The sequence below is a fragment of the Epinephelus lanceolatus genome, chromosome 9 (genome assembly GCF_041903045.1).
Source record: "Epinephelus lanceolatus isolate andai-2023 chromosome 9, ASM4190304v1, whole genome shotgun sequence".
Lineage (NCBI taxonomy): Eukaryota > Metazoa > Chordata > Actinopteri > Perciformes > Serranidae > Epinephelus > Epinephelus lanceolatus.
Genome location: NC_135742.1, coordinates 38,506,601 through 38,532,266, shown reverse-complemented (window position 1 = coordinate 38,532,266; position 25,666 = coordinate 38,506,601). Strand labels below are relative to the sequence as shown.

Genomic DNA, 25,666 nt, shown 5'->3' with positions numbered 1-25,666 from the left:
AGATGAAAGAAACCTCAGGAAGAGCAAGAGAGGAGGGATGCCTCTGCCAGGACTGACAGATGTGCAACACACATCGTGAGTACAAAGTAGTGCTGCCACTGACTAAGAATTCTTCTAGTCATCCAGTAGTTGTCTTTAGGGCCATTAGTCGACTAATCACCCACATGTTTATGATATTAATTTAGTTATTAAATTGTATATTTTGGGTGGGGCAACACAATGGTTTAAGTTCAAGGCCTGACAAAGAAGAGTATCAGTAACATTGTAAACACTGTGCTATATTACAGAGAAATACACAACCGTACTAATGAACCTTCATTAATATAAGCTTTTATTTTATCTACAAGTGCACGTCACACACTGAGCGAGCCGCCTGTTAATTACACTGACACCAAAGCAGTAATGATTGTGCTAAGTGGCTAATGGGCATGTAGCTACTGACATGTTTCAGATGATACATCATGTTCGCAGTCGACAAATGTTTGGCTGCATAGTTTACATATCACCTTGGGTTCGTCCTTCACCTTCTCTAAATGATCCCACACTTTGGATGTCCTGCCCGACATGTTATTAACTAGCCTGTGGAATAACTGCAGGTACCAGTCCTTTAAATTAACATGACTCTTGTCTGGCTGCTGAGTGTGGCCACTGCCTGTGTCTGTTCTTTCAAATTAAATTCCCACATGACCCAGTCATATAGGTTTTGATTTATTTTGACAAGGCGCAGCTCCTAACAGAGTTTCACATTCCTTTTTTTGGTTTGGTTTGGTTTGTTTTTCTGCGACTAAGCGACCTGATATCTTGCTGACTAAAGACCTTTCCGGTTGACTAATGTTTTGTTGACTTTTGGGGACAACCCTAGTACAGTATAACCAAGGTAACTAAACTACATCTAGACAAATGCACATTATGGCTTGTTTAGCACTCAAAACTCAAAGTTTAGGATGAGGGACTTGACTTGGGACTTGTGAGTCCTGGCTTTGTCCTTGAATAGGGTCTTGCCTGTTTCAACTTCGAACTTGAGTGTTACTTGAGACCTATAACTGACTTGCAAAACAATGACTTGGTCCCACCTCTGCCTCATGCATATCAAATGAACTGCGGCTGTGCTCGAATAAATCTGTAGTTTTAGTAAACACCACACTAAACTGGAAAATTGTGGTGATGCAAAATTTTGCTTAACAGCCAAATATCCCCTCAGTCTTGTTTGTCCTTTTATAAACTTTACACAGTCTATAGGACAAATAGTCTGCAGTTCAGCCTCAGCTGGGTGTAGATGGTTATAAATCTCAGGGATGGAGATGTTTTGTTTGTTTGCTTTCTATGGCCTGCACAGCTTGAAAAGATTCCTCCTCAGAGACAAAGTGAGAATATGAGAAAATGTTTCGTTTCCTGTCTCGCACAGGCAGGGTCTGTAGGCAGAGGAGAGGGTTGTGTGTAGAAAGCCCAAAAGGGCAAAGCATTGTAGGAAGAGATAACTGCATGGATTCGGAGTACTTTGATCCCCTCTCCTCACAGAGGCTGAATCTCTTCAGATATATAACGCTGTTTACGCTAAATAGGTCTGCTTTTTACTGCTTCTCTGTCTGCATACAAATGCAATGCAAGGAGGGGATTTAGCTTTAACTCAGTGCTCTAAACTATTGCAGGTAAAACAGCATGTTGTAGCTGAAAAATAAAGTGTTGCATCAGTGAGGCAGATGGAAACATATTTCTGTCCCCCTTTTAGGGAATGAAAGAAATGTGTTGCTTTACTCTACTATAGATTAGGTTTTTTGGATTGTAAGTCTTCTGTTATTAGGTAGGTTGGTCAATAATGAGCAAAATCTTCACATAAAATGATCCTAAAGCACAGGACACAGCAAATGTTCTCTGGTGAATAAATGAATGAGTATGAGCTTTGAATTGACAGCTGACAAAGCCAACACAATATCTTCACAGAACAGCAGAGCAGCGTTTGTTGCAGTGCCGCGTTGGCATCAAAACCTCACGAATGCTATTTATTTTAACTCCTCGCCAATAAAGCCAAATGCTGCTCTGTAGTTTATAAAATGCATTTGCATTAAAATTGCATTGTGAACACAAGGCTGTTTATGTAAAGCTGCCTTTTGAAATGTACATTTTCCATCTAACAAGACTGGTACGCATCTCCATGGAGACAAACACTAAGTGATGTAAATATGACTTATTACTGCTATGGAATATGTCTATCTGAATCAGTGTCACTTTAAATTCCAACTACTGTGAAGGCTTGAGAATTTATGTGTAGATACAGACTTGCAACTTACTGGCACATACTGTACTTAAAACAATACAGCCTTCAGGTTTAAACAGCTCAGCAGCTACACTGGTGTCAATCTACCGAACCATCAATGAAACCTGTGTCATTCTGTCCTGCACTGGGTCAGGCACCCACAGATAACCATTAAATAGTTTATGTAACAGAATTTATGAGAGTGAGAAGAGGAAGGGACACAAAAGCCAATACTAGCCAATCAGAGGCAGAGTAGGGTGAGTCATGGACCTGCAAATGGATGGACCTGCACTTGTATAGCACCTTTCTAGTCATCCAACCACTCAAACACACATTCATACACTGGTGGCCAAGGCTACCATACAAGGTGCCACCTGCTACTCAGTTTTTAACACACTCACACACCGGAATAGCCATTGGGAGCAATTTGGGATTCAGTTTCTTAAGGATACTTGGACAAGCAGACTGGAGGAGCTGGGGATCAAATGGCTGATCTTCCAACTAGTGAACGACCCGCTATACCTCCTGAGCCACAACCGCATCTGCATCTTCCATAGTCTGAGGGTCCAGTGACATCATTCTGCATATTAACTAGATATGTTCTTCTGTTTAAGAGAGTGCTTATAGCAGTCGTACAAATGAGCTTTTGGTCCAATGAGACATCTGTGATTGGAATTATGCAAAGTCGGAACAATGAGCAGTCTACCACAGCAGAGGTACGGCCACATCACCCTTCTGTAGTTTCAATGGATTGCTCTAACACTGTATGGTGAGTGATCTGCTCCTGCACTGTGAAGTCTGACATTGAAAAACCACGGGCATATGCAAAAAACACATGAATTCCGATACGACTGTTCTCACAGTGGTCACATGGCCAGTGGCTGGATATATTTCAAATTAGGACCATTAGGATTTAGGATCAGGATTTTCTGAATAGTGACATGATGGTGTTACAGCCCTGACAAGAAATCACTACCTGTTGGACAAACTAAATCCTTTCTCTTACGTGGCTGCTGTTTCCCCCATTCTTCAGTTGGTCCAGTCCATCTCAAGTGTTTGCAGTAGGATATGATACTTGAAATAGGCTTCCAAATGCCAGATGTCCTCTGGCCCGTTAATTTACAAATTCCATTGCCCTACCACAAGATTCAGCTCAAGCAAGACAAAACCTCTGCAACAGCTTATGAATTTCAGGTACTAGTATTTCATGTGGGTGGGCCACAGGTGAAACAAAAAAAAGAGAGGAAATAATGTCCAAAATGGGATTTGGAGATCTGTCTCCAAAAAAAGTCATCCACTATACTGCTTGTGAAGGATCTCATTATATAAACACAGAATCTTTTTTATCGCCTTGTTAATCAGCTGTTTTTTTGATGGCACAAATGCCGCTGAAAGCACAGCAATAGGTTGCTAAAAAACACCCATATTTGGGGGCAGAAATGCCATTGAATGGAATGAGGGGTCGCTAAAAAACCACACATGTACGGGTAAAAACACCACTAGAAATGCAGCTATAATTCGTCAAAATAACCTTCTACATTTCGGGGCAGAAAGGACACTGGAGGCACACTAATGGCTTGCTGAAAACACCCTCATCGGGGGACAAAAACATTGCTGGAAATGCAACGATTGGTCACTAAAAAACACCCATATTTGGGGGCAAAAATACCGCTAGAAATGCAGCTAGGGGTCGTTGAAAACCTTCTATTTTTGGGGGCAGAAACGCCCCGGAAAGCGCAGAGATGACTTGCTAAAAACACCCTCATTTGGTGGCAGAAACACTGCTGGAAACACACCAACAAATTGTTAAAAACACTCACGTTTTGGGGCAAAAACACCACTAGAAATGCAGCTATAGGTCATTAAAAACCTTTCACATCTGGGGGCAGAAACGCCACTGGAGGCACATCGGTGGCTTGCTAAAAAACTCCACATTTGGTGGCAGAAATATTGCTGGAAATGCAGCAATGCATCGCTAAAAACATCCAAATTTGGGGTCAGAAACACTGCTGGAAACACAGTGACAAATCAGCAAGTGGTAATTCCTTAATGTCTAGCTAATGAAAAAAAAAAAGTTTTTTATTGTGTTGTCTTGAACAGTGATCCACAGTAGTCCGCAGTGGCCGTGTCGCCTAGATGTCTTGCCATCCACCATCCCCTCCACCTCTCAAACAAAGTCAGCTCATACACGTCACCACATAACAGGAAGCACGGCTGTTTAATAGCTGATAACAACAGTCATAGCATACTATTTGGTGTACAAGGAGTCTTCTAACCTACAATGCTGATAACCACTACTAATGCCTAGGGCTGTAACTGTACATGTATTTGTGTCGAACCGTTCGGTACGTGACTTTCGGTTCGGCACGACCCTGTACCGAATTATTGGGCGCAGGATATTATTTTATTTTGTTTTATTTTAATTCCGTTTTTGTGAGCCGAACCATTTAAAATATCTAGTTCCCCAACGGACATAACTGAGTGACGGACCGAGTCCGACCGTAAATCTCCGCTTTCACTTTGTGCAGCGCATTCTCGAATTTTGACAACATGGCAAGTGAGCCTGACGAACCTGAAGACCCACCTGCAAACCTTAAGTCCTCCGTTTGGGAACACTTTGGTGTCAGGGTAAAATACGAAGATGGAAATAAACAAGTTGACAAGACAAAAGCAGTGTGCCGACACTGCAGAACAGCGGTCGGGTATGTACTTGGAAACACATCTAACATGCTAATGCATCTAAAGCGACACCACCCAAGTTTGAACGTTAACTGACACGACTAGAAAAAGCAATCTGGTACAAACTACGATATCGTCGTCGTTTAAAAAGAAAGAGCGTTTCCCTGACCATCGCGCTAAAGAAATAATCAACGCCATTGGAGTTGAGTAAAATTGTTTAAGCTGCACTTTAGATATAAGCATGTTTTGTTTACTGCACTTTAACAAAGTGGGAAAGCTAAGTAAGTTCCTAGTAAAACTGAATCTGAGCAGGCTTTAAAGCTGACCAGCTGCACTATACTTTTTATTTTAATTGAGTAAAACTGTTAAAGCAGAAATGTATATTTATATTTTTCATTCAAAAAATGTGTTAAAAAACAGCAGGATTTTATTTTTCACTTTTATATTTCTATTTTCATTCAAACAATGTGAAAAAGCAGGATTTTATATATATTTGTTTCATTCAAAAATTGTGTAAAAAGAGTTAACTGCTGTGGTGGTATGTTTTAATAAGGTTACCAATAAGTAAAAGATATTTAATAGTTGTCTATTTTTTTCATTACTGTACCGAAAAAAAGCAAACCATGACTTGTGTACCGAGGTACGTACCGAACTGAGATTTTTTGTACCGTTACACCCCTACTAATGCCTATTCAATAGAGTAATAATGCTTAAAATAGTCTAAATCAAGACGGATTTACAAAACTTTTTGAACCAACATTCATGGTTCCCAGATCTAACATTTTCTTTACTCTGCCAGCAGGTTGATATGCGTGGTTTTGAGGAGAATGTGTTGATCAGATTGCCATGGAATTTTTCCAGACTGTCGTGGTCTTTGTGAACTTTGGTGATAGCCTAATTGGATGTAATTAGGCAAAATTTAAGTGTTGTCTCAGATGTTCAGAAGCATGTCATTTTGAAAACATTCACATGAATGCACAGGGGAATGCAGAGTAGAAAGAAGCTTTAATCCAAAATTAGCTGTAACATACTCATTTTGATGAAACCATTTAACTTAAAAGCTTCTATTGTAAAACTGGGTTAACTCTTAGCTAAAACTGAAATTGAAGAAATGTAGAATTGTTGCATTGTAAGCCTCTATGCTCGATTGCTTCAATCTCTCCTCCTTTTTACAGTCCAAACCAACAATCAGAAGTCTTTACCCTCACATCTGGTCAGACAGCAGAAAGCCTATCAGGCCAATAAACCGCTGCAGTGTGTGGATATGTGTGTGTGTGCGTGTCCTCTGACTAACCAGCTACAAGGCTGCCATTATGAAATGTGGCATGTGTACTGTCTCCTTGACTTGATGATGATAAATCAAGACCATCAGGCTTGGATGATTCATACCCTGGTGTACTGATGATTCTCCCAAAAAATGTTCTTCTCAGACATCAATGTCAAAAAAATTGTAAAGCTTCAGGAAACAGCCACAACCCTCTCAGAGTGGTTTTTCGTGTGTTCTCGGTGCTAAGCACTGTGTGTCCAAAGCTCATGAATACATCTCTGTGCATGAAAATAAGGCACATTTTTTATGCCTAAACCTATAATACAGAAAAGCGAGGGCCTTTTTACAGAGTTTAAAGTGTCCTTTACGCAGCAGGTGCCCACCGAGTCGACACCATCTGCCTCTTGGCGATGGCGATGAGCCCCGCCTTCTGAACTGAGCTGAACCCTCTATCAAAGCACAGAGGGGTGTTAAACAGTATGGCTCTAATGATGCACTAAATGGGAGGAAAGGGTTTCATTCCTTTATGCGCCTGCTGGGTTATCTATGAGACTGGAGAGCCATGGTGCAGTAACACAGCCTGATATGAATGAGGAGTCTGTCACCTCGTATTGAACATAAATACTTTAGGTAAAACTGGTGGGCGAATGGCTAGACGAATGGCTGGGACACTATGCCATAAAAGCAGTAAGAATATTAAATCGGTGTGATTACACTTTGCTGGAGGAGGATACTGTACAGAGAGGTCGCACTGATGATGATAAATGATCTTTGCTTAGGTCTTGTAATCATGCGCCTTTAATTCCTGAGTATTTGCAGAAAATTATTCGCCAGAGTTTCTCTGCTTTGCCTCTCATTTTCTAGTCACTCTCAACTTTTGGGCATTTTTAACACAAGAGATTTTACCCGTAGATACTTTAATAGTCTACATTTTTCTTACTGTTACTGTATCTGTTATCTTTTATTTATTCCAGTCTATGAAGTGCTATGCTCTTGCACTACACAGAAATTGTAGACTATGGGCCTCATTCACTAATATCTGCGCAGAAATGTTCTTACTCTCAGCAAAAAATAAGTACTTGCGCAAAATCACCGTCGGATTCATGACACGTGCGTACCGGACAATTTTGTTCTCACCACCGTGCGTATGTTAGTAAATCAGAACCATTCTAAATTGACAGGCACGTGTCCGCAATCTGCAATCAGCATACTACCACGCCCCCATTTCTCCATATAAGGAAACCGCTTGCCTAGAGTTGATTCATGAATGAAGGACGTGGTTACGCGAGGAGAGAAGTAGTAAATTTCACAGTTTGTTAGAAGCGATGGCGCCGGGTCATACAGGAATGCCATGGGTCACTGTAAGATTGTGGAGGACACAGCATGCCAGGATGATTTTGCACACCTTCTCAGGGGTATAAAGTAGTTTGCCACCGGCTGTATCCAATCCAAACACATCCAACGGCCCTTAAGCACGCCAAAAGTGCGCTCTACGGCGCGTGTGTGGGCATGTATGTTATTATAGCGCACCTCTTGAGGGGTTTCATGGTTTGCGTATGGTGTCATCAGCCATGTTTTAAGGCCATATGCCCGGTCACCCAAACAATATAACATTTTAACATTAACGGAATAGAGACTTCCTAAAAATACTAACTTAAAACAATTGAAATAAAAGACTAGAACAAAAGATGCTCACCAACAAGCCATCCACTTCTCACAGCCCCTGCCTCCAAACGCATTCCCACTGTACTGTTTTGCAAAATAAATGAGTCGTGGGTGCCTCCTGGCCAGCGGGCCACAGCCTTAAGGATATGGCAGTCGGCATTACAGATCATCTGCACGCTGATGGAGTGATAGTTTTTCTGTTCATGTTATTGTTAATATTTTAATTGTCACTGATGAGGGTGAACGTGTGTCAATTTCATGGTAATTTAATCCATTTGGCCAATATATTAGTAAATTAATTATTTTAAAAAATGTTAATTAAATCTCTTTTTCATGAATGTGGTTTTACAGACTCTGCATGTAGGTACTTAAAAGGTATGTTTGCATTTTCTAAGTCAGTTCGGCCTTCCTCATTTGTGCGTACGCATGGTCTGAGGCAGTTCCAAATTTGTTCACAGAGTAAGAACAAATCGGGTAAGAAAATATTGATGAATCCCGGATTTGTGCGTCAAACGATCGTAGGCACAGTTTAAGCACAGATTTGTGCGTACGCACTGTTTGTGAATGAGGCCCTATATTGGGTATACAAAGCACCAGACTTTGACTTTGGACATGTCCATGTTGATATCGTAATGATGCATGACGAATCTGCTCAGAGAACAAACTTCATAGTTTCCCCGATACTGTTGTGATCCTTAAAGTGGTGATTTGTCCTCCATCCCATGCAACCACAAAGGTAATATGTTCATAACCCCTGAATACAACCAACATGAGCATGTCCTAAATTAGCACCTCTATCAGTGGATGACAGAATAGCTTGTATGACTTTTAACTGTTGCAGTATTAAACACATGGTTATTGCAAGTTGCAGCCTCTGAGGCTGGAAATGAAGCCAACACACAAGTGCCAAAGACTACATTACACTGAATGGCCACTTGGGGCTGGCTCCATAACAGAGTCAATCCTCAGTTAAATTCCCAACTTTACAGGAGAAATAAACATGTTTACTGCTTGTTGCTTGGCGGTCACTATAGCTAATTTTAACGTTTATGACAGCTGTATGGGGCGGATGAATTTTTATGTAACTCACCAGTTTACATTTTATTAAGGCCTTAAGTTATGAATATTCAAGTGCTGTCTGCAGGGCGACACCACAGTTTGGTCGCTTCCTATTCCAAAAACCCAAGATGGCAATGCCGGAAATGTCGAACTTGAGGCTTCAAAAACAGGAGTCCAAAACACAGTGGGTGACGTCACAGTGGCTACGTCCATTGTTTTAAACTGTTGTTTGTGCAACCGTTGTTAAATGGTCATAGTTACACCAAAACTTTGAGGTTAGGTTAAGGTAACAAAACTTCCTGGTTAGGCATAAGAAAAAATGGCTTGACTTAAAATAAGTTTCCTACTAACATAAAATGTTTACTGTGTTTTGATTGCCTTTTGCCTTTTGATTTCACTGTTCAGGACATGAACAGCGGGGTGCAAGTCCTGTGTTGGTTGGACCAATCCACCTCCCCTCCATCCCACCCAAGGTGGATTTTAGCGCGCTTATTACATCATCTGACTTTTACATTTGCTTCCGTAATAAAAACTGCAGCCAGGAGAGGTTGCTGCCTAACATAAAACGTAAAAGTGACCTATATGGTATTTTAAACATATCCACATACAATGGTTTGTATGACATTTAACAAATTAGCATAAGCATTAGCATTATACACTTAATGTAAAGTTATGTAGGTTAGGTTCAGGAAAAGAAACATGTTTGGACATTGTTAGGTTTATGCAAGTTAAGTTATAGGTTTTGAAGCAAGGTGGTGACAACATACCTTAAAATGACTCAAAGTTCACTTAGTCTCACATGGTTTCAAACCCTGTTCTCCTGGGGCACTTCCTCCTTCACTCCAGTCAGTGCATTGATCACGTGATCGCAGCTTTCCCCATTACACGGGTTATACACCAATTACCTGCTCATGATTACGTGAAATATAAACGAATTGTGGTGCATTACTTTTCATAGGCGTACATAAGAACAGTGCATGAGACCAGCCTGGGTATTTTGTTGGAGGATGGTCTTGATTTGTGAATTAAAGTCAATATTGAATGTAGTAGTTCTAGTGGTGATACTACTAATTAGCTACCCCCTCTCCTAAAGCTTAGACTGATAATAATAACAACAACAGCAATGCTACTACAACAACAACTACTACTACTACTACTACTTATCATAATAAGAATTATTATTATTATTATCATTATTATCATCATCATCATCATCTTAAAAATGCTGCAAACAGAAAGTACAGTTAAGGTGTTGTTTGGGAATCAGTAATTGCCTCCCTTTTGTTCTTTGTCATCTCAACCAACAATAAATATTTCAACTTCTTTGAGCTTCTGTAGCCTTTAAATTCTCTCTTCACATTCTGTCATCTCTCTCTGCTCTGCTTGGTAATTGCCTGATTGTTATTGTTGAAACCAAGAGCTTTGCTTTCAGGTTCTGCCTCATATGCCAGAGGTGTCTAAACAGCTGTGATAGAGAGCTGCACTTAGTTCTCTGTATATGTCCAGCTACCAACTGTACTTTTCCCCCTGACTAACAAACTGCAGGTGGGTCTCCTGCTGTGTGTGTGGCTCTTTCAATCTGAAGCTTAGTGGGTAGGCTGGAAATGTAATGGCTAGTTTGAGTCACTGGAATGAGTTACTAAGGTGTTTGGCAGATGCACACCCTTCTCTCTAAAATGTGCTTTCCTATAAGCAAGGCATTCATTGCAAAGCAGCTCCTGGGCTTTTGTTCTGTAGCTGACCTTTGATCTACTTGCGAAAGGGACTACAGGGATTAAATTAAGTCTGACAGTTTATATTGGCCTATTAGTTGCCGAGGTCGACCTGTAAGCACAAAGGCACAGATTCAGATCCCACATAATAGTCAGTTGCAGTGGATGAGAGCATCAGCCAAGTGCTGAATGTAAAATATAATGCAAATGTAAACTCTGCTGTGCCTGTGGCTCAGCTCTGAATCACTGAGGGCTGAACTCACAGTATAAACTGAGAGAAATATGCTGACAGTTAAGCTCTATACGATCTCTCTCCACCATGTTTTTCACTGGAGTTGCCACTTTGGAATGTTGACTGGTGTAATGGAATGTAATGGGACAGCTCTAAATGTTGACTTAGGGTGAGCTGAGCATTCAGGGGTTAAAACTGAATAAGCTGATAGTGCCGTTTTGTGTCGGGGAGCGCTCAGTGCAACGCGGCACTCGTTCGGGGTTAATGCCGTCATCCATGCATGAAGGCACAAGTGGGCAGCCACGAGGAGAGCAGGCTCTTTAATCCGTTTGCCAAGTAGAATTTAGGTTTTCCTCTTCAGGCATTTAATGGAGATAACAGCTTGTTATTCAGGGGGCTGCAGTGGCAGGGCCGCAGTCATTGTTACATTGCTGCTGATCAGTGCTCATTAAAGCACTCACATTCATCTGCTGACTACAAATCTTCACTTAAAAAAGTCAGCTTGTGTGTTAAGGCTGTGTTGACATGCCATTAGTAGTCTGAATTCTTGTTAAAAAAAAAAGAAAGAAAAAAAAATATATATATACATATATATTCATATATATATATATATATATATATATATATATACACACACACACATATTTATTCATATATAAATATATATATATATATATATATATATGTATAAAATAGTTTTACAGCGTACTGTATGTATATATATATATATATATATATATATATATACAGTACGCTGTAATATGGATGTTCTGTACCAACCCATTGTCGTTTTTCCATCAGGGATAGTGCCAAGGGAAGGGTTTGTTTTTTTATGGAGACATCAATGCGTTTCCTGCTGGCATACAAAAGGCAGTTTGTTTTTACCGAGACATTGATACTTTTCCAGTGGGGATTGTGCCCCCAAAACATGACCTTTTTCTTACCGTAACCAAGAGCTTTTTGTGCCTAAACCTAACCATGCATTAACTACATAATAGTTGCTGACATGTAAAGTTTCAACAAATCCTACATGATAATTTACAAATGTAATGTATCCATGGTTTGCAGAAAGGTAAAATACCAACACTTATTCTGGTGATTGGGTTATTCTTAAGCAGTGTTTTTCCTGCATCGAGAATATAGAGGTGACCACCTTCCTCAATTTCTATTGTGACCACTTCGGCCAAATTAATACTATCTGTCATATTTACATTGCATGAATTTTACATTGTATTAAATGTAAGACAGCCAGCTGTAATTCTAAAGTAAAATATCTCTAACATAGTGCAAGATTAAAAGACAACATTCTGTAGCAGGATGATATGCTAGCTAATTAGCATTGGTTATTAAAGTAAAATAAACAAGATAAATTTGTAGGGATGTTCTGAGCCAATCCTAAGGATCAGTTTCAGGGCTGATCTGGGCATATTTGATGGGTTGGTGTTGCAATCATAAAGATAATCAAAATCTTACCTTTCTCTACTGAACTCTACTGTGTAGTATTTATCTGGGAGAGGCTGTGGCTCAGGAGGTAGAGCAGGTTCAGTTTGCAGCTCCTCCAGTCCATGTGTCAAAGGATTGTTGGGGAAGATACTCCTCAAGAACCTCAAATTGTGCCAACAGTGTGTGAGTGTTTGTTAATACCCAATATGGTAGTCTCAGCCAGCAGTGTATGAATGTGTGTGTGAATGAATGAATGTAGCATGTAGAGTAAACGTGTTTTGAGTGGTAGGAAGACTAAAAAGGCACTATACAAATGCAAGTCCATTTACCATCTCAGCCTGCGAGTGTTGAAATGCTGCTCTCCTTAATCACATCTGAGCTCTGCTGTACACTGCGAGCATATTGTTCCATTATGCAAGTGAAAATTAAAGTGTGTGAATGTGAAAAACTTTTTGGTCGCACTGATGATATACTCTGTTCTGACTCACTGGGGCACACGTGTCTCCGTTTGAACTAGTAAAAGCCCTGTAGAGCCTCAATTCTGTGTTTTGTTTTTCCCTTCAGAGGCATCCCCCAGTCCTGTAAAGAGCTCCCCAGAAACGTCTCCCATGACCTCCCCGCGACAGCGCAGAGACTCGGACCGTTACTGCCAGCTATGCAACGCCTGGTTCAACAACCCAGGCATGGCTCAGCAACATTATGATGGCAAAAAGCACAAGAAGAACGCTGCCAGAGCGGACCTGCTGGAGCAGCTGGGAAAGACCCTGGACATGGGAGAGATGAAAGGTATGGAGCGCTGCTGTTGATATCAGTACATTTTCTATACACGGCTAATCAATACATTTTAAATCACAGTCATTTTTATTGTTTTGTTGATATAAGGCACGTCCATGAATTTGGTGGAAAAGATACTTTTTTTCATGTAGTGTTAAGGCCCAGACACTACCAACTGACAACAAAGAACTAGTTGCACCAAAAAGCTGCAGTTAAACACACCACAAAGACTGCAGCCAACTGCCAACTGACACAAATGTTCTGCGCCTACATGACAGGAAATTACTCTTGATACACAACGCGATGTTAAGAACAAAGCATAAATTTACCATGTACTGGTATGAATTGTTATGAACAATAACACAAACAGTTATGAGCGTTTATGCTTAAAAGCTCGATGGCTAAAAAAATATTTATACCGAATATATATATGTATTGTTTCAATCTCATGTCCTCTTGACTTTAGTCATTTGTTTGTTTGCTTTCTTCACTTCTGTTACTCTTATCCTGCAGTGTTAATTTTGTTGATGAAAACTATGAAGAAAATTTTTTGTCAACAACCTTTTTCCATGACAAAACAAGACGATGACAAGCGAAAAACAGATCTTAATAGAAACTAAGATGAAACCTGTATTTCATTTTTGTTGATGAGATGAGATGTAACAAAAATGTTTGTGGTGGACTATCAGACACTGAACGCTAAGAACAGCTGTGCTTGCAATTATCTTCAAATGCCGCATGAGCGACAGGCTGGCAAACTCCATTAATAGCCTGTGCTGGGATGTTTCAATAGCCAGCAAAGACACTCACACCAGAGCAGTGTCAGCAGTTGGTGCGCGTTGTGAGGTGTAATTCAGCAGTAAATAATCAGCCATGTGTGTCTGACTGTGGACGGTGGAGCTGTTGAATGGTTTTGTGGAGTGTTTTACTTACAGCGTTAAGCTGTTAGCAGTTAGCTCCGCTTGTTAGCTGCTGAACGGCAGTGGAGCAAGCAGCCATCGGCCACGAGTCTTCACATCCGTTGATCTCTGCAGGACTCAACTCAGTCTGGACTGTCTTAGTAAGGTTCATGGGCTGATGCTGTTTGACAGGCAGGTAGGAGGTGTTAAGATGTTGAGCTTTTCAAATGACAATCAGTAAGTGTGTGAAATCACCCTCTAAACCTGTCAAAAACTGCTGCTTTGTCAGAGCCTAGAAATTATTTGTAATTGTAGATAAAAAAGCACAGTCTAAATGAAATTCTTTATACAACCTGTCACCTTGATTCTAATTTCTGATACATGAATTAGTCTAACTGTCTTAGTTTAAAGCTTAAAAAAAACATATATATATATAAAAAAAGATGATGACTAAAAGTTGATTAAAATATCATGAATTTTCATTGACTAAAATGTTTAGGATTTTTGTTGACTCAAACTATGAAGGATAGAAATGACTTAAAATGACTCTTTTATTCTTCTTATATTTTGTTCTCCTGAAAATTATCTGTCTTTTTAGCTGTTAAACGCTCCAGTTGGCCTACTGTATGTTCACCAGCGAATTGTTAACTTTATCTGTCTGCCTTTTGGTGCTGAGCTGTGCAGTGATTTTATTGGAGCTTTTTCTTTTAACTGAAATCAGCAGGAACTGTGGTTGATGAGAGCACTGAGACTGAACCAGAACAGTAAAGGTGGGGGTTGTAAAACCAAAACAATGAGCTGAAAGACAATAAAAATACTTTGTGGAGCTGAGGGGAGCTGGTGATAATTCTCTGTGGGTTTTGTACTTGACTCCACTGACATTGTGCATTCAAGTATTGCTGAAATAAAAAAAATATCAGAGCAGTTTTAATGACTGGTCACTGATGACTGCTGTCAGCTGTGAAATCGTTACAGTTTGCTATTCTACCACCTGGTCGCTGTCAGAAAACAGGTATGGTATTTAAAGGACGTTCAAGTAGTGATTCTTGTGATCACTTGTCAGACACTGCAGCCAATAAACAGTTATATGTAATGTTGATTAGTGGCAGAAAGAGCATCTTTACATTTGGAAAGAACTTTGATCATTTTAGTCCTCTACTGGCAGCCCTCTAGACTGGAGCTGTCAGCTTGGCTCCTTGTGGACTCCACTAGTGTGTCATAAGCTGTTAATTTTGCAGAGGAGGAGGAGAGAACGCTCTTGCTTATCCTCTCCCAGTCACAATATGTCAATAACAATTATACAATATTATTCCAGCCGGTGGAGGGCCGACTGCCAGAAGAGCAGAGGAAGCCCAGAGGTGTTATAAAGGGAATCGGTGCGTGACCGCACCAAATGGGAGAAACAAGTCCTCACAGCTGATTGGACACGGAACCCTTACTCCAGGCTTGATTAGTTCTTTATGCTTGTAGGTGTGCTGTGGCTGGTTGAGGGCAAATTGAATGGTTGCAGTCAGTTCAGCTTTGTCATGCTGACTTGAGGTTTTGAGTATGTGATATCTATTTCAGGTACAGTACATTTGGCCCATGGCTGGGCAACATCATTAAACAACATGAAAAAGTCTCCATACTGTAGCTCCCTTTAGTGCAATTTATTGGCACATCCATGAGTGACGTTTCAAAACATCTTGACTTTCAAGTACAGATGTGGGGTTTGACAACTGGGGTTGTCAAGTGGGCTGTTTCAAAAGCAGAGCATTTTGCCTGCCTGATTTTGTAGACTTGCAGATTTTGTTGGTTATTTTTCCTTCATATGTGTGGTCAGTAAGTAATGTAATGGTTTCTTTTTTTGTCTCTTTTGACCATGACAAATTACAGCAATTTAAATACTAAATGTCAGAGACAAAGGCATTTCAAGGCAATTAATTGTGTTTATTGTTATTTCCTACTTTGCTGTGCTGTAGCCTACAAACAAACTTAATACTGTTAGAAGTCCAGTAATGAGCGACATGGATGAAGGATTTGTGGCTGTGTGTAGGTTATTTAAAATAAATTCATCTTCATAATTACAATGGATCTTCTGAAATGCACTGCAGCACATCTGCTGGGTATACAAGAATTGTCTAGAGGCCGTCTGGCAGAGATCTGCACTCTACTGAGTGCACTGTTTTAGTTTGTTAAGAGTTGAATACTCAAAATGCAGCTGATTATGAACTATGCGTAGTTTGATCACATGAGATTAACAGCATAAGGTCACAAACCTACAACTGTCATCAGATTTTGGTTATTATGTTGCATATTGCTAAATCCTGATTGGTTCACAGAAAAAAATGAAACACAGCAATAGATTGAGGGACAGATTTTGGTGTTCAAAGGTCAAAAAGGTCAAGGTCACTATGACCTTGTCCATTACAATATCTCAAAAATGCCTTAAAGGAATTTCTTCAAATTTGACACAAACTAATTGGACTCAAGGATGAAATGATTGGAATTTGGTGGTCAAAGTCACTGTGACCTTGCATCTCTCATTTTGTGAACAAGATATCTCAAGAATACCTTAAGGAAATTTCCTCAAACTTGACACAAACATCCAATTGGATGTCAAGATCACTGTTTCCTCACAAAACATGTTTTTGGCCGTTATTCAAGAGCTCATACACTAATTATGCCAGAATTTCACACAAATGTCTTATGGGATATAATGATGAAGTGAAGATATTTAATATCCAAAAGTTCAAAGGTCAATTTTACTACTTTTACTTATTATGCTCTGCAAAAACACTTTACTGGCCATTGCTCAGAAGAGGAGATATTTGGTCAGATACTGAATTGGTGACTCTGGTCTTGAAACTGCTGCTTGTATAGATCTTATGTGAAGTTATGAGAACTGTAACTGCAACTTGACGGGTTGGCGGAGGATACAACCCTGAGGTGATAATTCAGATTTTCTATAATATGTGAATTAATCAGGGAATATCCTGTTCCTATAGTTTCCTAAGTATTGATCTCAGTAAGGAGTAGACACAGTCAGTGGTGTTGCTGGAAACAAAATGGTTGTTCAAACACAGTAAATTAAAAACACTAAGCATTACTGGGATTTTATTGTAAAGTCATGAATGAGCACTTTGCTGCAGGATATGGTTCTACACCAAAGGCTCGTCCCCACTTCTCCTCTCTAACTTAAAGCCATTTCTGTCTTTGGCTTCACCTCTTTTGCACTATGCCTGTTTTGCACTGTGTGTTAGGAGGAGATGGATTCGCTAACATCAACACAGTCATTATGGAGAGGCTGAAAATGTCAGCATGCTCGCTGCACTATTCAGCACTTGGGCTAATGAGCGTTTCTCTCTCGTGATTATCAATTATTAATGAAGTGGCAAATCATCCTATCAGGCAAAACCAGCACTGTGCGCCTGTGGAGAGGGGAATGGGACCACAGCAGGCGTAGCGGGTGGCCACGCAGTCGAGACAGAGAGGGAAGGCAGGGGATGCTGCTGCCGCACCAGCTGCTGGAAAATACACCCTCCACCACTTCAACTCAGCTCTTTATTGTATTTCCTCTTTTCATTTTTCTCTGCGTCTTGTTTTTGCCGAGTTTGTCTGGTCTCTTTGCTCGTCTCCTGCTTGCCTTTCCCTCTCCCTGACCTCCAGCACCGTCCACTTCTCAACTTGCTTAGAAAATGTGCAGTCTGACTCCAAAGATGTGATGAAATATTCAACAGCTCCCATAAAGGAGAAGGTCTGCATATTGTTGTTGTGTATACACCACTGTGCAGCTGTGGGAAGTTGAGGGCAAATAAATGAGTGGGGGAAAAGATAGAGAAGGAGTAAAGGCATGGGCAGGCCATTAGCACTCCACTGTTCCTGTGTTTGAGGAAGACTCTTCAGGGGTCAAAGCTGCAGCCCAGTCAGCTCTTAGCCCCGACCACCACATGATATAAAAAAAAATAAATAAATAAACCTTTTAAAGGAGGTTTTTAAAAGTTTTATTGCTGTCTGTATATAGAGACAGGGTTTCAGTGCTATAGTATATTCACCACACTGTATGGGAAAATATCGCCTTACCTTTGCAGTACACTGTAAAATTGATGTAACTGCTCACCTGGTGACCTTCAAATGGCTCATTTTGGTCTATGTTTCATATATAAAGCAAGCTTTATCAAAATCAGTCAGATGTTGCAACTTCTCATTTCTTGATGAATGTGGATTTATGTCAAAATCTTGATTTTTGAGTTTTGTTTGATAGTAAATTAACAAAGACTTTACTTTCAGAATATGAAACGTATATCGCCAAATTGAGACGAATACAGTTTTGGGGCTTGTAAAGGCATGATAAGCTAGCAGCAAACACTTGTCAACTGCACTCTGATCCTACTTAGCGCCACACTCAGTCTCTCTGTGTCTCCCTGAAATTATTAATGGAAGGCTTAACATTACAGTAACAAGGCAGGGTCTGGGACAGCTGGCTTTCATCTGATTTTGAATAAATAAAACCTTTGATTTCAGAATACTAAAACCTTTTAAAACCTACCTGTTAGTTCTAAGCTGCCTAGCATCACGCATCAAAATATACGTTAAACGTTTAAACGTTTGTCAATATGGACATGCTACAGTACACATTGTTAGCTCAGTTAGATTCTCCAAAATTCAGTTGTTCAGTTCAATCTATGGAAACCATGAGCATCAAAGAATAATTCATTAAGATTACACAGCGTACTAAACAAGTGAGATGGAAAAAACGTGGTGACTCCCTACGTCCTCAAGTGCAAATATGTGTCCATTTATCTTTCATCTATATTCATTCCCCAAAAGGGTTTTTCATAAAATAAATCTATTTGTGATTATTGTCATTTGAAGTCCATTGCTAACTGTAGCTACTGTATGCTAACTTTGTAATCAAACGGACCGCAGCTCCACCGACATAAACAATAGTTTTTTGTCTTCCTGCACCGTACTGTTGGGTATGCTTGTCTTCGTTACCTTGCTGCCTGCAAAATAAAAGTGTCCACAAAGCTTATCTGTGTATTTTTCACCCCAGGACAGCAACTGGAGTACAGCATGCACTCCCAGGTTGAAAGCCCAGTGGGCTCTGTCATATATCTTTGCCGCCACTGTCTTGCATACTTTTAAGGACTTTTTTTTTTAAATCCTTCCTTATGTAATGTGACATATTTTGCATAAATCATTGCATATTTACGTAAATCATTAAAAAACTAAGCTTAGAGTCTCATTTTTCTAACAGTGTAAAAAAACTCAAAATGTGTTTCAGGGTCAGTGTGACTGATAATGATGGAGTAAGTCATATATTACTTCCAATAACTCTAGATTTGCAAAGGGTCCAACACTCCAGATCCAGAGTCTGATTTGTTAAATGTGAAGCTCATTCTATTTGAAGTGAATAGTGTGGAGATGAGATGTTTCATTAACTGTAACAGTTTAGGACTGTAATGTTTGCAGAATTGTAAATGGGATGGAAAATGAATTTGCGGTAGATAGTCCATTAAGGCACTAATGTGGAGAGATTGTGTAAGCACTTTTCCCTGGTTATCACCACAGTCGATTTAAAAGAGATGACGGTGTCCCTCCCTCAAAGATAATTTTGTTAATTTCTCCTGAAATTAAGACAAATAGGGTGCATTTTACCCCAGAATCAGCTTATTAGATAGATATTTTAAACTTATTTCTGAGCCGTTTTTCAGCAGTGTTTCTTATAAGAAATACGCCCACCCAACTTTTTCTCTCTTGATACTGATTCCTCAACTCAAGGTTTCTGCAGAGCACTGATCCAGTATCAGTGTACTCTTTTTACCATAATTCAAATCAGTATGCATCACTGTTTGAAACTCATTGAAATTATTTTAATGTGAGGTAACACAAGGCCAGGGATCACTCAGTGCCCCGTCTGGAACTTAATTTTATAATAACTTAATGAAAATTCTATTTAATGTGGGTTGAGCATTTCATGGCAGAGACCTGATGTGCTTAACTGCCAATATCAGAGTTGATACCAATCCAAAATATCTGATATGTCCTATTTCTTACACCATTGGGTAGAATTGTTACACTAAAAAAACAGTGCGGTGGCATGCAAAAGTGTGGACATCCCTGGTCAAAATTTCATTTACCGTGATTAGTTAAGTGAGTAGAAGATGAACTGATCTCCAACAGGCATGAAGTTAAAGATGAAGTGCTTTTCAACATTTTAAGCAAGATAAGTGTTTTATTTTTCTGTTATACAATTTTAAAGTGGAAAAAAGGAAAGGAGCACCATGCAGAATTTTGGGCACCCCCATCCCTGGTGGTCTAGTGGTTAGGATTTGGCGCTCTCACTGCTGCAGCCTGGGTTTGATTCCCGCTCAGGGAACTCTATTTGCACTTTACATTTTTACTCAGGTTTTTACACATATTTCTTTGTTTTTGCTCTTTTTATTTGTATTTCTTAAATCTAACTTAAATTCGGGGCGTCGGTGGCTTAGTGGATAGAGCAGGCGCCCCATGTACAAGGCTGTTGCCGCAGTGGCCGGGGTTCGACTCCAGCCTGTGGCCCTTTGCTGCATGTCACTCCCTCTCTCTCTCCTACTTCACTGTCCTATCAATTAAAGGCAAAAAATGGCCATAAAAATATCTTTAAAAAAAAAATAAAAATCTAACTTAAATTCTGTTTTATTTTATTGTCTTGTGTGAAGGGAGACTGGCAATTAAGAATTTCATTGCACGGTGCAAACCGCTGGGTTTTTCAACTGTACATATGACAATAAACCTCTTGAATCTTGAATCTTGACATTTGAGCTCTCAGAAAACTTTTACTAGACCATAATTAGCTTGTTAGGGCTCTGGCTTGTTCACAATCATCATTAGAAAAAGCCAGGTGACTCAAATTTCAAAGCTTTATAAATATTCTGACAACTGAAACCTTGTCCCAACAATCAGCAGCCATGGGCTCCTCTAAACAGCTGCCTAGCACTCTGAAATAACTGATAATAACTGACAAAGCAGGAGAAGACTATAAGAAGATAGCAAAGCGTTTTCAGGTAGCTGTTTCCTCAGTTCGTAATTCATTAAGTCATTAAGAAATGGAAGTTAACAGGAACTGTGGAGGTCAAGTTGAGGTCTGGAAGACCAAGAAAAGTTTCTAAGACAGATGCTCATAGGATTGATAGAAAGGCAAATCAAAATTCCCATTTGACTGCAAAAGACCTGCAGGAAGGTTTTGCAGACTCTGGAGTGGTGATGCACTGTTCTACTGTGCAGTGGCACCTGTACAAATATGACCTTCATGGAAGAGTCATCACAAGAAAACCTTTCCTGTGTCCTCACCACAAAATTCAGTGTCAGAAGTTTGCAAAGGAACATCTGAACAAGCAGTTGTCTGCTTTCTCCTATGGATAATCCAGCTTTGCAGATGGGTCATCAAAAGTCAAACACAACTTTGGAATAAGCTGTTGATCTCAAATTCATTCAATTCAACAATCACACTTGAGTTATTAATATTTTCTGATGATGTTACACTTTGCTGCATATCTGCAGTATTTGTAAACTCAAAAAATAAAAAAGAGGTGTATTCAACATATTCAATCTCAATTGATTCACAAAAACCCTTATTATGTTGATTATGTGATTATACAGTGCTTCAGTGTACCCCAAATCTATCTTTTAAGTATCAAAAATGTATCTTCTTTAAGGTTGAAAGGTTAAATGATGAGTCGTCTTCTGTCACAGGCCTGGGTAATGAGGGAACATGCTGCCATAGATGCCTGCAGTTATCTAAAACTAGAGGAATACAAAGAGATGATTGCTAGTTAATTCTCTTTATTGCACAGGGATACAATGGGAGTCCTATAAGAGGCTGAAGCATCAGTCATGGACTCTTTTATCTTCCTTCTTTCTGTCTCCCTGCAGCAGCTGAAGGAAACAGGAGCTGCAGCCTCTGCATCTGCTGTGCTGAGTGAAAAATCATCCCAGGTTTAGCCTGATGCCTGACAGTGACAGACAACCAGACTATGGAAAGCCAGACTGCAGGCGGCTAGCTTCAGTTAACTGTTAGCCACCAGTTCATTGAATGAGCCAACTGCTTTTTATGTCAAGGGTTGGGGTTTGGTGGCATCAGAGACGTTTGATCTTTAGCTCAGCATTTACTGTGCATAAGTGTGATATTATACACACTGAAATTAAATTTGCATTTCCATTTAGTTTCTCACAGTGAACACTGAATCACAAAATATGCCGATGTGCTGTCATTTTCACTTGTTTTATTTATCATTCTTAGTGTGGATTTGTGTACTTTCAACAACATAAGATAGATCCAAGAGTCCTCTAATTTCTTTCTAGAGAGGGTTGTAAAGTTGACAAGAGCATAGGGGAAACAAATTTAAGTGGTTATATATTCCCATTGGGATCAGCATTTCTAAATACTGATATGTGTTGCAGCATTTTTTTAATGTGAGGGAAAATCTGCACTGGAACTTTTTGACTTCTTGACTACAATTGCAGCAATGTGAGTGGAACTAAAGATGACAGGGAAGGCCGCTGATTGGATAGAATGATATTAAAACGATTTGACAGAATATCTCAGCCTTTTTAAGATGATCCCATCATTGCGGCTGTCTGTGTTGCCGCTACGCTATGCTAATCAGTTTATCTGATGGAGCTTGGTTCTGCATGTTCCATGCAGTGTATCTAGAGAGCACATTAGCACTAGCAGATGCTGCCGGTTGTTGATGTGAGGGAATGGTCAGCTTTTCTTTATTTTCATTGCCTCATTTGTCTGTGACGCCCATCTCCATGTAATGACAACTGCCCTGAGTGATCATTAAGTGTATGTGATACTTCACAGAAAATGGTGATGGATATTAAAACACTACTAAAGCACTGATGTGTTTCCACATTCTGCATTCAGAATGTGAAACTAGAAATATGAAGGATGGTGTGTCAGGTTTGCATTTTTCTTTAGGTTGTTCTGTGTGTTTTTTAACATAATACACTTTAATCTGGGATGAATAGTGAGGTCTAGGTCACATAGAAAAGCAAGTGATAGTAAAGTGTTTGTCAGAGACAAATCAACTTTAAGTAAACTTGCCCAGTTTGCTTTAGAAACTGTGAAACCCTTGATACCATTAAAATGTGGTGTTAAATTTAGCAGTCTGGTACAACAGCTGCATAATTTGCTCCTAATAAAAGTAAAAATAATGATAGTAAGTTTTGGTATTGTTTTCCAAAAGCATGTTGAGGCTAAGATCATTGTAGAATCCATCATATTAACTTTCTAAAAGTTGTGAGGTATTTCCCAAAAGGATGGTAACTGGAGTGCTGCCTCTAGCACACACTTGATGCATCATGCTGCAGCTTGTCAACAGACAACTACTTTTACTGAAAGATTTGTATCTCTTCTACCCCTGCATTAGCTTAAAAACACATTCCGATCTCCAGAGCTCTCTTCGCCAGGCAATATCTTTTTGGCCATTGTCTTTATAATGACGGATTGGGGGTTGTTTAGCTCGGAATATGTCTGGACCTCAACAAGGTGTCTCTCCTCATCCATTCTTCTTCACACATGACACAGCAACAGAGCTGTCTTTATGCATTCATGTTGAGGAGAGGAGTCAAGCTACCATAGGAGCAGAGAAAAAGAGCTGCTACAGGAGCTGATATGTACAAGCAGAGAGTGAGTGGGGGAAAAATGCATCAAATTACAAGGGCAGCGAGGCTGGAAATAGGACAGTGCCATGAAGTGCTGCAGGGTGGCACATTCAGGAGTGCTGAGGCACATCTGGCTACTGCAGGTATGGGGTTGTATCTTGAAAATAGTAGGGGTGTATTTTCTGAAGCGCGCCATTAGCCGCTGGTGTGATTTAGCCTTTAAGAACCTGTAGGATTAACCCAAAACTACATGTACATGTTTTTATTGTTTTTCTTCTTTTTTAAGTCTAACTTTTAAGTACTGTTATTATTAACACAGATGTTTTTATGTCTTCGCACATGGCCAGAGGCATCATGTTTTCGGGTTGTTCATACATCCGTATGTATGTACGCACATACATCCCATTCTTGTGAAGAATGCTCAAAGGTGCTCATTCTCATGAACATGATATCTCTGGAAAATCTTGAGGGATTTTATTCAAATTTGGCACAAATGTTCCTCCAGACTCAGGAATGACCTGAATAGCTTTTGGTCTTCAAAGGTCATAAGTCAATGTCACTGTGACCTTGTATGCATCTCATTTTTGTGAATGTGATATCACAACACTTGGTGAGAATTTCTTTAAATTTGGCACATGCATCCACTTTAAGGCAAGGATGAATTGATTTGAATTTGACAGTCAAAAGTCAACGTTCAAGGTCACTGTGACCTTGTCCATCACCTTCCAGTGAGTGTGATGTCAAGAACAGCTGGAGGGAATTTCTTCAAATTTGGCACAAACTGGAACAGACTCAAAGATGAACTGATAAGACTTTAGTGGTCCATTTTATTTCATTGATTTATTTGACTCAGGACTATATCACATGGGTAAAATCATTACATACAATAAGGAAACAATGGCACGGGCGTGGCTATAGTACAACCAATGTAACTTAAACAAAGGAAAGACATTCTTAAAAAATGCTCCCACTTTAAAAATTATGGCTTATCTGATTGTAACAGCAAAATTAATTTAAACATAGATGGATGGCTTAAATAACACTTTGGCAAATACCTTTTCCTGTAAGTCATTAAACTTACATTTGGACATTTAAAAAATATAAAAATATGATACTCATCTCCCACAGGCGTATCATCACAGAGATGCTCCAGATCCTCTGGTTTCTGTCCAGCCCTTTATATCTTCCAGTGACTTCAGGAATTCTGGTGTTATTTACTCTAAACTTTGAAATAGCCTGTCTGTACTGTGAATGTGAAATCTCAAGAAGGCCTTAAGGGAAATGCCTCAAATTTGACACATATCCACTTGGATTCAAGAATGAGCTGATTAGAATTTGGTGGTCAAAGGTCAGTGGTCGAATTATTCAGGAATTTATACACTAATTATGACAAACATACTTACAAATGTCTAGAGTTGTGTCTATGCTGATTGTGTAGATCCTCTGTGCTGCCAGGTTGATGATGTGTTTGAAGCATTCATGTTTTCACAGACATGGATATAAACTGCACATGCAACTTGATAAGTTTGTGGAGGCACACAAGTGCAAAGTGGTACTCTCAGTCTGTTAAGTGACATATGGTGTAAAATCAGTGATAATGTGTAAATTAGAAAAACTAAAGGAAAAAAACCCTCACAAAATAATTTAATAACTAATATGCACAGTTTCTGTCATCACTGACTTCCTCTGCTCACCTGAAAAAATAATCTCTTCAGGTTCTGTATGTTTTAATCTCTTTTTATGTCATTCATGCTGTGTATGTTTTTTAGCCAAGGCTTATTTATATACAGCAGATCAGATACAGAAATTGCCGCGAGTATTCATGAAACACAAGAACCACCACGGCCTAATTTTATGTTTAACATGAGTTTAAGAGTAACAACCCCCTTAGGCAGCAGCAGCTAAATCAATCAGAGTTTACTTTTCTTAAACTGACTATTACCCAGTACCATAAACATTAACCTCTCCCCAGATTTTTTTATGCACGCACAGACACACATACACACACCAGGACTTTTTAATCACAGAACCACATATTTTCTCACACAT

The 25,666-nt window shown here is 39.6% G+C and overlaps 1 protein-coding gene across 1 annotated transcript in view; it reads left to right on the top strand.

Annotated features, from left to right (window-relative positions):
- Positions 1-25,666, top strand: part of zmat4a (zinc finger, matrin-type 4a) — a 225,278-nt gene that overhangs the window by 150,261 nt on the left and 49,351 nt on the right. Inside the window, exon 5 of the mRNA XM_078170954.1 lies at positions 12,876-13,097. Coding sequence (XP_078027080.1) covers positions 12,876-13,097 — 222 coding nt within the window. The remainder of the gene's footprint in view (positions 1-12,875; positions 13,098-25,666) is intronic.